Source organism: Eptesicus fuscus, chromosome 11 (assembly GCF_027574615.1).
Source record: "Eptesicus fuscus isolate TK198812 chromosome 11, DD_ASM_mEF_20220401, whole genome shotgun sequence".
Classification (NCBI taxonomy): domain Eukaryota; kingdom Metazoa; phylum Chordata; class Mammalia; order Chiroptera; family Vespertilionidae; genus Eptesicus; species Eptesicus fuscus.
In genome coordinates, this window is record NC_072483.1 from 84734202 (window position 1) to 84752506 (window position 18305).

General features: G+C 44.2%; 1 protein-coding gene across 7 annotated transcripts in view; it reads left to right on the forward strand.

Moving 5' to 3' along the window:
- Positions 1-18305, forward strand: part of FLACC1 (flagellum associated containing coiled-coil domains 1) — a 64480-nt gene that overhangs the window by 12052 nt on the left and 34123 nt on the right. For all 7 annotated transcript variants that reach the window (XM_054723195.1, XM_054723198.1, XM_054723197.1 and 4 more), the window contains exons 6-13: positions 1065-1158; positions 2779-2840; positions 5489-5586; positions 6824-6876; positions 8484-8583; positions 11358-11461; positions 14889-14951; positions 18138-18227. In XM_054723195.1, coding sequence (XP_054579170.1) covers positions 1065-1158; positions 2779-2840; positions 5489-5586; positions 6824-6876; positions 8484-8583; positions 11358-11461; positions 14889-14951; positions 18138-18227 — 664 coding nt within the window. The remainder of the gene's footprint in view (positions 1-1064; positions 1159-2778; positions 2841-5488; positions 5587-6823; positions 6877-8483; positions 8584-11357; positions 11462-14888; positions 14952-18137; positions 18228-18305) is intronic.

Genomic DNA, 18305 nt, shown 5'->3' on the forward strand with positions numbered 1-18305 from the left:
GCTGAATAATCTTAGACATCATGGAGGCCACAGACCCAGAAGCACAGAAAGCCTTTATCAAGTCTGAAGGCCTCTCTCTCCTCCTCTCTCTTTTAAATCTTTATTATTGAAAGTATTACATATGTCCTTCCCCCCCCCCATTAATCTCTCCCAGCCCCCTCCCGTCCACCTTCCCCAGGCCCTCACCATGCCATTGTCTGTATCCATGAGTTATGCATAAATGCGTACAAGTTCATTGGTTGATCTCTTCCCACTCATTCTCCCCGGCCTTCCCTCTGAGGTTCAACAGTCTGTTCATACTTCTATGTCTCTGGGTCTATTTTTTAAAAATTTATTCATTGATTTCAAAGAGGAAGGGAGAGGGAGAGAGATATAGAAACATCAATGATGAGAGAGAATCATTGATCAGCTGCCTCCTGCATGCCCTCTACACAGCCTAGGCATATACCCTTGACCAGAATCGAACCCAGGACCCTTCAGTCTGCAGTATGATGTTCTACCCACTGAGCAAAACTGGCTAGGCCTCTGGGTCTATTTTTGATCATCAGTTCATTTGGTTCATTAGATTCCACATATGAGTGAGATCATGTGATACTTATCTTTCTCTAACTGGTGAAAGCCACTCTCTTAAATCTCCTCCTCATCCAGTTTCTGGCCCATTCCTTGCCTATGATTCATGTCAGCATCAATCCTATTCCCCACCTTCTCATTTCCTAATTTTCTGAACTTCTCCCCCCTCCATTTCAACTATCATTACCAAATCAAGGTCAAACCCTAATAGGTTTCTGACATATTCCACTTTCCCTTCTATTCAATAGGCCACCAAACCACCCCACTCAGTTCTGGCTAACTTAGTCAAAAGGGCCATGTTTGAGGTTCAACCACCCTACCGCCACATTCCTTCTCTCCACTCCTCTACCCCTCCCTCCCCACCTCAGTGATGGTGGAGCAGGTACAGAACATGGCTTGGCTCTCACCAGACCACATCCATTCCTGCTCAGGAAGAGGCCTGACTGGCATGAGGTAAAGCTCTGTGGGTGACTGAAGAATTACTCATCCCACAGGACTGATATCATTTCTGACCTAGAAGAGCAGATCTCAGAGCTGACGATGATAATAGAGCAAATGAACAGAGACCACCGGTCTGCCGAAACAATGGTGAGTGATACTTAAGCTAGCTGACGTCTCTGTGGGTACAGGAAATACCAAGGTGTTCAGATCACGCTGTCTTCCAGGCATGCTGCCAAGTACTGACTCACAGGAGCCATGTTGCCCAGGCGAGAGCTCTGAGGATAGGCCTGGGGCCACCCAATAGTATTTCTCTGTCTCCATCCTCCTCCATAATTGCAAGAACTCAAGTCCTTTCTCCAGGCCTAGCTGCGTTTCTGTGAGTTCCCCCAGTGCCTGCAGGGTGTTCCGCACCACTGTCCTCTCCACACCAGGGGGCGCTGGCCATTTCCCGCCTGGCGGTGAGTTAAGCTTCAGAGGTTGTGGAGGCTCTTGCTTAGGCACCACGGCGGTCAGTGCTTGCAGTGTTGCTCAAACACTACCCAAAAGCCTTCAGTACCCACTTCCTGTTGCTACTGAAACTACCAAAGCCCAAACTTCAGATGCCGCTGATGTAAATTACACTCTTTGGGTTTCCTGGGGATTTTGGTGAAACCTCCTTTAGATTTTACCATCTATTTTATCATAATGTCTTCTTCCCCACTTCGAGCAGGTGTGCCTGGTGGCCTGCACTGGAGTGATAAACCAGAGCCATAATCAGACCCACCCCCACCTTGCCTGTTGTTATTGAAACGCACTTGTAAAGGTTGAATTCCCAGCGGGTCCAGCCTTCACCCTCTCATGCACCCCAGATGCTTCCGAATCCTACAGGGACCCAGCTTATGACTCAAACTGAATCTTCCCTTACTAATGACTCATTACTACTATATTTATCTGAAAGCCCTGCCAGGTTTGTGGTTTCTTTCTACCCAAAGAAAATTGAGTCTTGGGAAGTTAAATAACTAGCCTAAGAGCATTTACCTTTGTTTGGGCAAATGCTCATTTTCACTCACTGAAGACATATTTAGAGATTACTTCCATGGAGGGACCTCAGATTGTGATCCTTAACATTCACCTAAAAATAAAAGTTCTTCCACCTGTAAACACCCCAAATTGTTGTGTGACCCTGAGCAAGGGAGGAATGCTGGTGCCACTGTTCAGTCAGAGAGGGAAAGACAAGCCCTGAATCCTTGTCTCAGCAGGCAGTGGGTGCTGACTAATTTGGAAGGGTCCACGCCTCCTGAGACAGTGGCCAGAGGACTGGATGTGCTAGCATGGAGGGTCATCTGGCAGTGGGCAAAACTTGCCTGTTGGAACCCAGCCATTCTGCCAACGAGGCTTGAACACTAGATTTAAAGTTCTTCGAAGGCAGGGTCTGAGTCATAGACCTCTTTGGCTCTTCCAGACCAAGCCCTTTGTTTAAGAAATGATTCTTCAATTGAATTCTGTATCTGAGGGTCTAAGGCCACTCTCTTACAAAGAGATTACAGTCCAGCAGAGAGGACCAAGCCTGCTCACAAAACCTGGTAGTGACAGACATGGTCAACACTACAAACTGCTCACATGCCTGACCACACAGAGCAAGGCAAGAATTGTTCTGTTCCCTCATAATGACGGAGAGACTCGGGGAGCAGGGTGTACCCCGGGAGTCAGAAGGCTTCTCAAAAGTTGCAGACTGGAGTGGGAGTGGGGTCTTCAATCCTGTGTTGCTGATGATGGCCACATTTGCAGCTCTCCAATGAAATGGAAATCCGCTGTGCTGAGATGAAGCAGGACTTTGAAAACAAGAGCAGGTATGTTTTCTGGCAAAAGCCCTTGTGTGCTGAGGGCCCTAAGGCTCCTGCATTCTCGCAGGACTTCAGCTCACTGGATTTCAGACGCTTCAGATGGAGTTGGGTAACAAGGGATGCGGAAGATGAGATGCATGTCTTTGGAGAGCAGGATGGTTTGATTTGAGGCACAGAAAAGGTGACCCCTGGTTTTGCACTTTCTTATCCAATTGTTTCATCCCCATTATAATCTCCCTTTTTGTTGGTCGCTGCAAAGAGCCATCTTTTAAAAATTCCATGTGAGATTTCTGTGGTAGACAGCTGTGGTTCTCAGCCCGGCCTCCTCCATCTCCTCCTCCATCTCCTCTCCTCTTATTGCTGCTCTCCCTGGCTGCTAGGTCAGGGCCTGGGCAAAATGGCAAGAAGGTATGGGAGGGGCAGTTGCCAGAGCCCCAAGGACAAACCAAGAGGAAGTAAATGAGGTGTGTTGTCTGTGTGGGTGAGGAAACGTATAAAATCCCCTCCATGCTACCTGCTGGGCTCAGAAGCCCTGGTGGAGAGAAGTCTTCCTAATGGAGTCATAGACTTGTTTCCTTAAAAAACAATTTTTTTAATTAATTAATTAACTCGTTTATTTATTTTTTATTTTCTAACTTATTTATTTTTAATAGAGTTTCATTTTAGAGTAGTTTTAGGTTCATAGTTAAATAGAGTATAAAGTACAGACAGTTCCCATGTATTCCCTCACCTCACATCTGCATGACCTATGCCATTATTGACACCCTGCATTACCAGTGTGCATCTGTTACACTCAGTGAACCTGCACTGACACAGCATTCCCACCCAAAGTCCATAGTGTACATTAGAGTTCACTCTTGATGTTGTCAACACACATTCTATGGCCCTAGTGGATAGAACATCAGCCTGCGAACCAAAGGGGCCTGGGTTTGATTCCGGTCAAGGGCATGTACCTTGGTTGCAGGCTCCTCCCTGGTCAGGGCTCATGCAGTAGGCAATCAATCAATGTGTTTCTCTCACATTGATGTTTCTCTTTGTTTTTTCCTCTCTATTTCCCTCTCCCTCAAAATCAATGGAAAAATATCCTCAGGTGAGGCTTAACAAAAACAAAAAAACAAACTCATATTCTATGGATTTTTGACAAAATATGACACTAGAGGCCTGGTGCATGAAATTCGTGCACAGGTAAGTTCCCTAGGCCTGGTGGGTGATCACGGCTGATCTGTGGGCAACCAGTGGGGCGATTGGAGCCGGGGGCCGCTGGCACCTGCCTTGTCTGGCCTGGTGCTGCCCGCTCGCCAGCCCCGCCCCCCGCCACGAGGCGACCAGCAGGGCAATCGGGGGGTGCCCCCTGGCACCGCCTTGGCTGGCCTGGGGCCTGCAAGCTGGGGGCAGCTCCTGCATTGAGCGTCTTCCCCGTGGTGGTCAGTGCACATCATAGCAACCAGTTGTTCTGCCGGTTGTTCAGCTATTCGGTCGAGTTGCATAGTAATCTTTTATTATTATACTAGAGGCCCGGTGCATGAAATTCGTGCTCTGGAGAGGGTGTCCCTCAGCCCAGCCTGCACCCTCTCCAATCCGGGACCCCTTGGGGGATGTCCAACTGCTGGTTTAGGCCTGCATCCTCTCACAGTCCGGGACTGCTGGCTCCCAGCCGCTCACCTGCCTGCCTGCCTGCCTGATTGCCCCTAACCGCTTCTGCCGGCCAGCCTGATCACCCCCTAACCACTCCCCTGCCAGCCTTATCAACACCTAACTGCTCCCCTGCCGGCCCGGTCGCCCCCAACTGCCTTCCCCTGCCAGCTTGGTTGCCCCTAACTGCCCTCCCTGCTGGCCTAGTCACCCCTAACTGCACCCCTGCTGGTGTGGTCACCCCAACTGTCCCCTTGCTGGCCTGGTCACCCCCTACTGCCCCCTCCTGCCGGCCTGGTCACCCCCAACTATCCCCCCTGCCAGCCTGGTCTCCCCACACAGCCTGCTGTTCAGTCATTTGGTCATCCCTCACTAATGCCCCTGCTGGCCTTGTTGCCCCAGGCAGCCTGCTGGTCGTTAATGCTACTGTGACAGTGTCCCGGGCAATTTGCATATTCCTCTATTATTAGTATAAATGTATCCACCATTATAGACCATACAGAATAGTTTCACTGCCCTAAACATCATCTTTGATCATATTTATCCCTCTCTCACTGCTAACCCCTGGCACCATTGCACTGATCTTTTGACTGTCTGTTATTTTGCCTTTTCTAGAATGCCAAATAGTTGGAATCAGACAGTTGAAGCCTTTTCAAATTGGCTTCATTCACTTACTAACAGGCATTTAATTTTCCTCCGTGTCTTTTCTTGGCTTGACAGCTCAAATAGCCTTTCATTGGAACACTCATCTTGAACACTGAAATGGAGACTAGGGAGACCTTGGACTCTAACGTTATCTATGGCCCCCACCGGCTCCATTCACAATGGAGATTGGTGAAAACCAGAGTCCTTTTCCCCTTCTCTTCACAGATGCCAAAAAAGTGCCTCAAAAAAGGGAGGGTTCCCCAGCCTGCCCGCTGGCTTTCTGTGTGAGGGAGGAGAGGTGGGGTCAGGTGAATATAACAGCTCAACTCTGGACTTCTTTTCACTGATGATTGTGCCCTTCTCTCGGGGCCCCACAGGGAGCTCAAAGAGGCTCACGCAGCAGAGCTCAGTGAGTTGGAGAACAACTACAAAGCAGCCTTAAAGGAAGAGAAGTTGGCTTCCCAAGAAAAACTAGGTACGTTCAGGACCTGGAAGAATGACTGTGATGAAGGGGCGGGAGGCTGACCAGGTGGGTCTAGGGCTGAGGAACTCTCATGGCCATGAGTGGGCTTTAGCTAGACTTTCAAGGTTTCCTCTTAAGCTCAGGAAGAGGGAATGATTGAGAATGAAACTGAAAAGAGGGAAGCCATGCCTACCAATGTCCTTCTTACCCTTTGTATCAAGTCTTAGTTTCTCCATGTGGGAATTGAGGATAGTAATATTGGCCTTTATCAGTGTGATAAAAATGAGAAAGCACTTTTAAAAGTATATTTAAAGTTCTGCAAATATAATACTATTCTAATTCAGCAAGTTTCCTCACCAGAAAAATGATGGTGTTTCATTAAATTCTAACTGACACACTATGATTTGTGTGGCCTTATAATCCATATGGGTTGTGTTGGCCATTTACCCCATTGTTTATGCTGTTCTTGAGAAGAGGAAGTGTGTCTGCTTCAGAATTCTGAGTTCATAGACTAATCTCCACAGAGAGGAGAAATTCTATAACCTTCTCCCCTTCCATTGCCTTTCATTTTTTAAAAATATATTTTATTGATTTTTTACAGAGAGGAAGAGAGAGGGATAGAGAGCCAGAAACATCGATGAGAGAGAAACATCCATCAGCTGCCTCTTGCACACCCCCTACTAGGGATGTGCCCGCAACCAAGGTACATGCCCCCGACCGGAATCGAACCTGGGACCCTTGAGTCCGCAGGCCTACGCTCTATCCACTGAGCCAAACCGGTTTCGGCACCTTTCATTTTTTTAAGGTGGAATTTATACCTTGCTGATTTCCCAGATTTTTTTTTAAGAGAACATGTATTGTTTTAAAAATCAGTGTACACTAGGAAGTGTGATTTTAAAAAGAAAAAGGCATCTGCATGCTACAAGATTTTGCTTCTCTTCTTCCAAAGATTCAGGTTTACCCTGGGGCTCAGTTCTCAGACTTGGTGTCCATCAGAATCGCCTGAGAAGCATATTATTGACAGATACTGGGGCTCTCCTCTGAGAGCTCAATTCAATAGGGTTCGGGTGGGGTTCAGGCATCCTTCGTTTCTAATAAGCCTCCAGAGAGGTTTCTGAGGCGCACCATGATTTTACCACCCAGGGGATGAGTTTGACATGGGGAAGGTGTGCAAGAGAGCTCACATTTGAATTTGAAAGTGTGCATTTCAGAGCAATAATGTTTATTCTGTTGTTTTCCTTTTGTCCAGAGGAGATGGGAAAGGAATACAAGTATTTGAAGAATATGTTTTATATGTATCAGGTGAGATCCAGAGCTCTTTGTTGGATTATGAGAGTAAGAGAAGAAAGACACGTTCTCTTGCTTGATGATGATGGGATGAATCTAGAGCTCTGCCCCAGAAAATAATTCCATCAGCTCCCCAGCATCCTTGCACCTCAGTGGCACACACTAACTGCGCCAGGGAGGAGAGTGCACCTTCGGACTATGATGGCTCCCGTGCATGACAAATCAGTCACCCAGGCCCTAAAGAAGCCCATTGAAAAATATGTTTGTGGTTACAAAAGTAATGCCTGCTTAGTGTTATTTTATTTTTAGTTGGGGGTTTTAAAAGGAAATACATAAACCAACAGCAGCAACAAAAAGAAAAACTGCCACTACCCCAAGACAACGACTATTAATATTTGTACTTTGTGACATCTTTGATTTTAATAGAGTTCTGGATCAAAAGGAAGAACCGTTGTAAAGGTCTTTGATACAATTGGCCAAATTTCCTTCCAGAAAGACTGTATCACTCTGCGCTGCTCCCTCTAGCAGAACATGGAAGTGCCCTAGCATCTCGGGGCATAACCCATTCATTTAATCAATTAATTTGATGGAGGCCAAGGGACAGGGTTAGGGCAGGATTTCTTCCTAGGGGATGAGAGAGTGGGAGGTAGGGAATGGATAGGGAAGGGCTGAGGCAGCAAGTCACCATCCTGTGGTGACCAACTAATCCCAGTTTGCCTGGGACTTCTGGGTTTTAGCATCGAAAGTCTGGAGTCCCAGGCAAACAAGTGTAGTTGATCATCCTGTCGAAGGGGGAAATCAAGTAAAGTACCAGCACCACTTCTGAAATTCAATTTACCGCTCACGGTTTCAGTTTTGAACTAGAATCCAAAACTCATTTTTCAAGATGTACCTTCATGCAGTCAGGGAAGCATCATAGACCAGAGCCTAAGAGAAGCGTCAGGTTGATGAGCAGGTAAGCTGCCCAGTTCCTATGGATACTTGGTGTTTGCTTCAATCTGGGCCTCTCCAGAGAGTGTGGCCTCTCTGGAAACAGCTGCCCACCGGCCTTGAAAATGATGAGAGAACCTCTATTTAAATGGCCACAAACAATTACAAACAAGCTCCGATGCCCAGGCCCAGTATAAATTCCATTGCTAACCTCACAAGGAGGGCAGTCAGGATTCTGACTGGCGGCATCCGGGCCCTGGGCCCCCCCCCCCCCTTCTGAGGTCCCACTGTCATGAAGTGGTTAGGCTTATTTAACGTTAACCACAAAGGAAGTTAGATTTGCTAAGGGAAATGAACACTGAAAAACATCTTGTTTTCTAAGTGTTCAAATTAACTACTAGGCATTTCTTTTGTTTCTTCATGTGCTCATTATGAGTGAGTCATGAGTCAGAGGGAGTTGACAACATGGGGGAACACTATTCTGCAAACACCATGCAGAACCAGGCTTTTAAGCTTCAGTCGCACTCAAGGGGGCTGGGCTGGAATTTACTTTCCTCGGTCACCCACAAAGAGCCCCCCACCCCAGCAAGGGTCCCAGGTGAGGGAAGCTGGCAGGGCCGGGCGCTGGGCCTTGGGCCAGTGTGCAGCCTTTCTCAGGGCCCTGTGCTTCTGCTGCCCTTGTGCCTCCACAGGACAGCCTTTATGATGAAATGGAAGATAAGTGGTCAAAGAAGAAGGCAGAATGGGAGAAGGATGAGAAGTCGGAGCGGGAAAAGATCCTGCTACAGCAAAGTGAGTACAGAAACTTCTGACGTCTTGATGAAAAACCGCCATGAAGCTTGGTCTCCACTCAAGGAAGGCAGCCTTGGATTCACCGAGGTGATGAGCCACATGGCTAGACTCCCGAATGGAAGGTGCCTGGAGTTTGCAAGAAAGTGACAGGAATGGAGTCTAAGCCTACACCTTCTAAAACTCACTGATTCCAAGTTTGGCCATCATGGGCTGGAACAAGCTTTGGGATATCTGTAAGAATGTGGACTTGTTATCTAATTACAGGTGACTCCAAAGTTCCAGGAAAAAAAGTTCTTAAATTAGGTTTCAAATATTCAGTTGTTGGGAGAGAGGCAACACCATCCATTGTACTGGATTGTACTCTATATTCCCACACCCCCCACCAGTAAGCTATGTTTGATACATATATAGAGATATTGATATATATAACATTGTATAAGTTTAAAGTGTATAACATTGATTTGATACATTTATATATTTCTATATATTTTGAAATAGTTTTTATTGATTTCAGAGAGGAAGGGAGAGGGGGAGAGAGTTAGAAATATCAGTGATGAGAGAGAATCATCGATTAGCTGCCTCCTGCACACTCCCCACTGGGGATCAAGTGTGGCCAGCATGGCTTTCAGGTTCAAAGGCTTGGAGAAAGAGCTGATGCACAAATTGACACACAAGACAAGAAATATTAATTTGATTATGGGGGGAAGCCAGAGAAAAGCTCAACTGTAGTAGTCAAGTTCCACTGAGTCTCTGTTCCCAGCTGCTTTTATTTACTAGAATACACAACTGCCTTTTAGGAATGCAGACAGACATACCAATGGTAATGTTTAGTAAACAGGAAGATTATCATGTTGGGGGAGTTTGCTTTAGGCCAGTGGTCAGCAAACTCATTAGTCAACAGAGCCAAATATCAACAGTACAATTGAAATTTCTTTTGAGAGCCAAATTTTTTAAACTTAAACTTCTTCTAACGCCACTTCTTCAAAATAGACTTGCCCAGGCTGTGGTATTTTGTGGAAGAGCCGCACTCAAGGGGCCAAAGAGACGCATGTGGCTCGAGAGCCGCAGTTTGCCGACCACTGCTTTAGGCCATTGAGTCAGCAGTAGATAATAAAATGTAAATATTCACCCTGTGAATATCAAAGGGAGTCCAAACTCAGCCTTCTGGTGGACTCCTCGCATTTATATTAATTACTGTTGATCTTGGTTTCCAGCAATCAAGCCCTCAACCCAGGCACATGCCCTGACCAGGAATTAAACCATGACCTCCTGGTTCATAGGTTAATACTCAAGCACTGAGCCATGCCAGCTGGGCTTGCTATATATTTTTAATATTTCCAACACTTAGCTCAGAGTTTGGATCATACATAGGTGAGCCTTCTACCCCCCTGAGCATCTTCATAAATAGAAAAAGGAGAGAGGAATTTATAAAGATTCTGTTCCCTGACCTAGAAGACTAGTTGAGGTAGGGGTGGGACCTCTACAAACCTATTTCACATCCTACCCCAACCTAATTCATATCAAATTTAGTTGATTTAACAAATTACTCATTTAAATGCAGATACTTCTGGAAAAGTTAATTCCTAAGGCCATTTCTACCCTGGTGGGGACACTGGACTGCTGGAAGGTAGCATGAAGACCCTGGAGTTAGACTGGGAATGGAACGTGGAGCTGCTCCTGTTGGAGGCTTTGCTTAGAATCTTGGTGTAGCATAGCCCAGGTCAACTCCCAGACTTCTAGCTACTCATACTACACTCATCCCTTGCTGTCAAAGTCTAAGTTAAGATGTTACAACTAGTTCTTGGAGACCAGTGTAGCTCAGTCCAGACTTATCCTGTGAGCCCGGGAGTTGCCTCCTTATCCATTCAGTACTGTGATGCTAAAGAAGAATCACCCCTCCTTCCTTCTGTTCAATATTGATTGGATCTCTCCTGGCAGTTTCTGTGTCCTCCCCCACACCCCCCCCAAAAAAAAAAAAAAAAAAAAACACCAACAAAAACGATTAAGCCTATCTCTACCCCAGGGCTAAGTACGGAATGTCTTATATTGCTGGAAAAGTCATGTTAGCCAAGAGCTATATTTTAAAACTAGAGGCCTGGTGCATGAAATTCATGCATTTGGTGGTGGGGGGGGGGGAGCAGGCCTAAGCTTGGCCCATGAGGAGCAGGCCTAAGCCGTCAGTTGGACATCCTTAGTGCTGCTGCAGAGGTGGAAGAGGCTCCTGCCACTTCCCTAAGCTCACCAGCCATGAGCCAGGCTCAGGGCTTCTGGCTGAGCAGCGCCCCCGCCCCCCCACCCCCACCCCTTGGGAGCACACTTACCACCAGGGGGCAGCTGCTGCATTGAGCGTCTTGCCTCCGGTGGTAAGTGCGCGTCATCAGGACCTGTCATTCTGCCATTCAGTCGATTTGCATGTTAGCCTTTTATTATATAGGATAAGGATATTCAAGAAAGCACGATAATATTTGTGGTTACTTCAGCCGAGAGAACAAACAAAACAATAAGCAACAGATCTAAAATAAACTACATAAAGAGAACAGGAAACATTAGAGGTAACCCCACAGGGCTGATGTGATCAAGAGCCACCACCCTGTTGGCCTCACTCTCAAGCTTCACCAGGCGTGTATGTCAGAGACCGAACACCAGGATGAGAGCACCTTGGGCCTGACCCAGGCTGGACTTTCTGTTATCTACTGATACTCTGGTTTTCTCTCTGCATCTGTCTTTTTCCCACGTTTACACCTTCCATAAGTGGCTTCCTCTCATCTCCACAGAACATAAGATGACAAAAAAGTTTGAGTTGGAGACGGAAGAAGAAAAGAAAAAATTAAATGACTCCTACAGTGCTCTCTTTGAGACCTTCACGCGAGAGAAGGAGGTGAGTCAGACCACAGCACATCGGTGGTGGAATATGCAGTCTTGAAGGGACATCCGGTTTCCAGGGGTGCCCTGGTAATTAGACCAGCTTCCATCTTCCTGGGAATATTTCTCCTTCCCAAGCTTCCCTGGAACATATGCAAGAAGACAGACAGTTTTGCTGTTCTTTATCTAGATAGCCATACCACAGGGTTATTGGAATGAAACTTGTAATTAACAAGAAATAAAGAATGTGAAACATGCAGAAGCTAAAATTCCCGATTTTGCCAAAATCCCAGTCTCTGAATATCCTTCTCACTTTTGACTATGGCTGAAGCGAAAGGGTATTGTTGCAAATTAAACTAAGCAAATGTTGTCATGTACGACTCTTAGTAAATAAGGATAGCTAACTAAAAGCTAGAGGTTGTGAGGGTTAGCAGCTCCTGTAAGTCACTCCCCTACACAACCTTGACACTAATACCAGGTTATAATGAAAGCAGGTCTCAGACCAAATTCTACCAAACACGTGGACATTTACTAAACAAACAGGCATTAGCCAGCAGGTCCAGGCAGTTATACCACCAGTTCTCTGAGTTTTGGGGTACATGAAAGAGTCAGCATAGGTATTTGCGATGGTGTTGCCGAAGTAGGCTTTTATAAGCATCCTGTAACCCTGCAGTCAGCATCAGGCAACCGGAGCTCCTCCTACATAGGACACAGTTCAATGGGGGTCAAGCCTAAGACCCCATCCCTAAGTGCACACGCTACAGGCTTTGTTAGATTTTTGTACCCATTTCATACAAAGTGCAGAGAATCTCTAATATTCCATTTTTAAGAGCCCATTTCTAACCATCATGTTAATTGAAAAGCCACTAATTTCACCAATAAAAGCCCATGTACGACATTCACTATATTACTGAGCAAAACAATAATGAGGAGATGGGGCATGCTCTGAAATAATGCTTCTGGGGTGTGGAGAGCTCATATGTCTGAATAAGAAATAGTGGTAGTTCCTCTTAGTGGGGATTTGATCATCTGCATGTATTCCTTCTTCCTCCAGTGACGCCGACTATAAACCTGTAAATGGGTGTTTTCTCTCTCTCTCTCTGTCTCTCTGTCTCTCTGTCTCTCTCTCTCTCTCTTTCTCTCTCTCTCGTATATATATTATACACTTAGCAAAATGCACAAATATTAAATATACAGTTTGATGAGTTTTGACAAATGTATATATCCATGTAACCAACACCCAAATCAAGATCTAGAACATTTCATCAACCCAGAATGCACTCTAGTGATCCTTCCCTCAAGATTTGCCCCAAGACAACTACTCTTTTGATACCTTCCACCACAGATTGTTTTTTCTTATTTTTAAACTTCATATAAATGGAATCACACAATATATGCTCTTTGCGTATAGCTTTTTTTTTTCTCAATGTAATATCTGTGAAATTTACTCATTTGGTGTTCATATCAGTTATGTTTTCCTTTTTTATTGTCCAGAATATCACATAATGCATTCACCATTTTCCTGTTTGGGGAGATTTTGGTTGTTTTCGTTTTTTGACTTTTACAAATAAAGTTTCTATAAATATCCTGTATAAGTGCTTTTGTAGACATTTGCTTTCATTTCTCTTTGGCATACCTAGGAGTGCTATTGCTGAGATCGAGGGTGCATATAAGTTTAACTTAGTTAGAAACTAAAGGCCTATTGCACGAAATTCATGCACAGGTAGGGTCCCTAGCAGCTGCTGGCCGCCGGCCAGGGCTTCCCTTCCCCAGCTGCCGGCCTCCAGCTGGGCCTTTCTTTGTTCCACGCTGCCCCCTGGTGGTCAGTGCACATCATAGTGAGCGATCTAACTTCTGGTCTCCCGGTCGAACTCCCGTGGGGACACTTTGCATATTAGGCTTTTTTAAAATATATATATTTTATTGATTTTTTACAGAGAGGAAGAGAGAGGGATAGAGAGTTAGAAACATCAATGAGAGAGAAACATCGATCAGCTGCCTCCTGCACACCCCCTACTGGGGATGTGCCCGCAACTAAGGTACATGCCCTTGACCGGAATTGAACCTGGGACCCTTCAGTCCACAGGCCGATGCTCTATCCACTGAGCCAAACCGGTTTCGGCCATATTAGGCTTTTTTATATATAGAAGACTACCAAGCTATTTTCCATAGTAGTTATACCATTTTACTCTTGTGTCTTAAATACATGAGAAGAATTCCAATTGCTCCATATCATTGACAACAGTTAGTATTACCAATCTTTTAATTTTGACCATTCCAATGAGTATGAAATGGTATTTTGTTACAGTTTTAGTTTCCCTAATGACTAAGTATGTTGGGCAATTATTTGCTGTATATGCTTATTGTGCAATATATATGTCTTCTTTTGTGCACTGTTGGTTCACGTCTTTTGTCATTTAACAGAAGTGGGTGGCTTATCTTTTTACTATTGATATGTAGGGATACTTTTTATATTATGGATACAAATTCTTTGTCAGATATATGCGTTCCAAATTCTGTCTCTCAGCCTGTGGGAGTGCCTTTTTATTTGCCTCATGTACCTCCTTACAAGTGCCTTCTCATTTGGCTCATTTTGTCTTTCGATGGGCAGAAGTTTTTAATTTTAATAAAAGTTAAGTTTTTTCTTTTATGGTTACACCTTTTTGTGTCTCCTTAATGAAACTGTTGACTATTCCAAGGACATTAAGATACCTTTTTTTTAAAGAAACGCTTTATAATTTTAGCTTTCATGATTCTGTGATCCATTTTGAATAATTTTGTGTGTGAGATAGAGGTCATAGTTCTTTTTTCCCCTCTCATGGATATCCAGTTGTTCCAGAATGACTTGTTTTTTTAAAAAAACTTTTCTTCCTCCATTATTTTGCGTTAGTGTATTTGTCATATCTGGGAAATGGAAGCAGTGGGCTCTGCTCTATTCCATTCAACTATTTGCCTTTACTTCAGCCAACAGCACATTATCTTAATTACTATACCTGGAAATCAGGAAGCAAAAATCTAACTTTGCTCTTGTTTTTCAAAATTATTTTGGCTTTCTGTATCCTCTGTATTTCTATATAAGTTTTAGAATTATCTTGTTAAGAAAACCTGCTGGTATTTTGACTGGAATTGCATTGAGTATAAAACTCAATTTGTGGAGAACTTCATAGTTATCAGTATTAAATCTGTATGCTAACCAGAAAAGCCTTTGAAGAAAATGTTTCTTTTACTATTTGTCAATGCGGTATGGTTTAACCTGAGTGAGATTTTCATTATTTAACTTTATCATGTGATGCCATTAGTTTACAATGTGTGCTTCATGAAACCAATATGTAAACTTTGGTAACTATTACATTATATTTCTGAATCCTATTCTGGTTTTCCTAGTTTTTTAAAGAAGTGCCAGAACCCCATTGCTGACCTTTTTCAAATAAAATTACCTTTAGGAGCTCTTGAAACAACATGAAAAGGACACCTTGCAATTAAAGGAGCTAAAAAAGACCAAAGAGGTAAGCTTTCTCTTTTTTTTTTCCTGTTGAATTAGCATTTTACAAATACATAAAATTATATACTCTCAATAAAATGGAATCAATGATAATTTCCCCAAAAACTGGTAAAAAGAAAACATACAAAAAAACACACACAGAAGAACTAAAGCTGAGTTTGCTGAAATCAATAAGTCAAAAAGGATTTTAGAATTATCTGTACAACAAAGCCATTAGTGTCTTTTTAGAGCCTGATTTGAACAAATATACTGTGGGCAATATATGGGCAATATACTGTGTAGTCTTCAATGTCAAAGGCCTTCCATTTCTAGTATGGCTCAAACCACAAAAAGGTTAAATAGTAAAATGCCAGATTCTTTTCTTCAACCTCTGAAAAGTACTGTCCTGCCCCCTTGGAACTCTAACTCCAAGCCTTTCCTTAAAGCTTGGAGTTTACATTATTCCCCACCCCCACCCCAGGCCCTCAAGGAACTCTCTCCTGAGACTTCCATGTGGGAGATACCTGAAGGGAAACTGTTCAAACCCACGAAGTGCCTCGTGATTCTTCTTTCACTGAAAATTCAGTTTGGATCCAGAATGGACATGTTTGGGACATGATTAGCCATTAGGAAAGCATGGAATGATACCTTAGCATCCAGGCAGGGCTTCATTGTTAGGCAAACAGACTGCAATGTCATACAAAGTAAAGGAATGGGTTTTGGAGCAAGATAGATCCCGGGTACTGTTTTCTCCCCCTTTTTATTGAATGCATTGGGTGACACTGGTTAACAAAATTATACAGGTTTCAGGTGCACATTTCTACAATGCATCATCTGTACACTGTATTGTGTGTCCACCACCCCAAGTAAAGTTTCCATCCATCACTATTTATCTCCTTATAGCCTCCTCCATCTCCGTTTACCCTCCACCTCCTGGCAGTTGCCACAGTGCATTCTTATAACTGTTTTCCTGAGCTTGTCTACTGATTAGCTATAAATTAGTTGCCTCCTGCATGGGCCCCAGCCAGGGCCTGGGCCAGGGAGGAGCCTGCAACCAAGATATGTGCCCTTGACCTGGTAATTTTTTCATTGGATGTAAGCCATTGTGAATTTTACCTTTTTGGATGCTGAATATTTTTGTATTCCTTTAAATATCCTTGAGCTTTGTTCTGGGATTCAGTTAAGTTACTTGGATACAGTTTGAGCTTTTCAATGTTTTCTTTTAAGCTCTGTTAGGCAGAATTACAGCAGTCTTTAGGCCCAATTTTCCCCCACTACTGAGATGATAGTCTTCTGAGTAGTCTACCCAATTCTGTCTGTGTACATTCAGAAGGGTTTCTCTACTCTGGCTGGTGGGAATCTGAGCTCTTCCCAGTCCTGTGTTGGTTCTGGGGATTGTTTCACCTACTCCAAGCTGGGGACTCTTTCCCCCGACCTCCTTTCCTTTGGTTGGTTTCCCTCCATCAGGCCACCCCAGCGGCACTGGACTTCTTGCTGTTTTTCAGGCCAGGATGCTCCCACTTTGGAGCCTGTGCACTTGATGTGCTCTCCTCCTGAAAAGTCTTTGCCAGAGATCCACATGGCTAGCGTTCTCACTGCCGTCCAGTCTTCACTCAAATGCTGCCTTCTCAAGGGGCCACTCAACAACCCGCCTGGCACTTCCTTTTCCCCCGTTTTATTTTTCTACACAGACTTATAACCATCCAGCCTGATAAACTCAATGAAGGCAGGGATTTTTGTCTGTTTTCCTTACCACTAATCCCAGTTTCTAGCACAGTGACTGGCGTATCACAGACATTCTGTAAATAGCAACTGATTTTTTGAATGAATAAATCAATGAAAAAAAATGCAAAATGACCTGCTTTGTACAATGCAGTTGCAGTAAATGATGGTGCCTTTCAAGTTTATGCAGAGTGGGAGGTTACTCTACATGGGAAGAGCTATGTGGATGGTAAGAGTTAAATGAGCCTGGCCTGTGAAAGCAGATTCTTATCTGGTTCCCCCTCCCCCCCTTTATTTTTAATCCTCACCCGAAGGTATTTTTCTATTGATTTTTAGAGGAGTGGAAGAGAGAGGGAAAGACAGAGAGCAACATCGATGTGAGAGAAACACATAAATTAGTTGCCTCCTGCATGAGCCCCAACCAAGGCCCGGGCCAGGGAGGAGCCTGCAACCAAGATATGTGCCCTTGACCTGAATCAAAGCCAGGACCCTTTGGTCTGCAGGCCGACGCTTTATCCACTGAGCCTAACCAGCTAGGGCTGGTCCATTTTTATAGTCACTTCATCTCTCTAAAGTAGATCCCACGCTTATACTGTGTCTTCCACCTGCATCCTGGATTTGTTTTTAATCTACTATTGTAATTATTTTGTTCGCTTTTATTTAATTTTTTTATCTTTTCCTGACTAGAGTGTGTCCCCCATAAGAGTAGGAGTTATATTTGTCTTGCTCATCATAATATTCCAGTACCTAATACACTGGATCTACCTTGCTCCAAAGCCCATTCCTACAGTAGGTTTTTTGTTTTTAATTAACATCCTTTTTTTTTTTTAGAGCAGGGTTAAGTTTACAGAAAAATTAAGCAGAAAGTATAGAGATTTCACATACACTCCCCATCCCCACACAACTTCCTCTATTATTGATACCTTGCATTGGTGTGTTACATTTGTTACAGCTGATAAACTATTATTATTTTTAACTAAGGTTCATAGTTTACATTAGGGTTCATTATTTGTGTTGTACATTCTATTGGTTTTGTCAATATGCTATATAGTCACCATTGTAGCATCATACAAAATCATTTCTCTAACCTAAAGATCTTCTGTTCCCCAAGTATACGTACTTCCCTTCCCCTCCCAACCCTTAACAACCACTGATCTTTTTACTGACTCTATAGTTTTGCCTTTTCCAGAATGTCATATAGTTGGGATCTATCATCAATATTTCATAAATACTTGTTTAATGAATGAATAATTGCTAGCTGTTGTGACAATCCATTTAAGCTCTGGTGAGGACTGGCTCTGGGGCAGTGACAGTGAGGTTGTAAGGGAGGGTATAGATGGAGAAGACAAAAGGAGGGGGTAGGGTTAACAGGGTATAGTGACTGAGTGGTGCAGGAGAAGGAGGGAAGTCGATGCTGAACATTCTAGTCCAGGTACCTGGAAAAGAGAATAAATGGGCAGACATCCCAAAACAATTTCCTCTTACACAGATCATAGAGGAAGAGTTGCATGCACAAGCTGTTATCCTAGAATCACTGAACAATACCCTCTACCAAACCCAGATGGAACTCCAGAAGGAGGTGAGTCATGGCTGGAGTGGGGATGGGCATTTGGGGGAGGATCCCAGGTCTCTGTGTAGCTCCGCCATACAGCTCTGG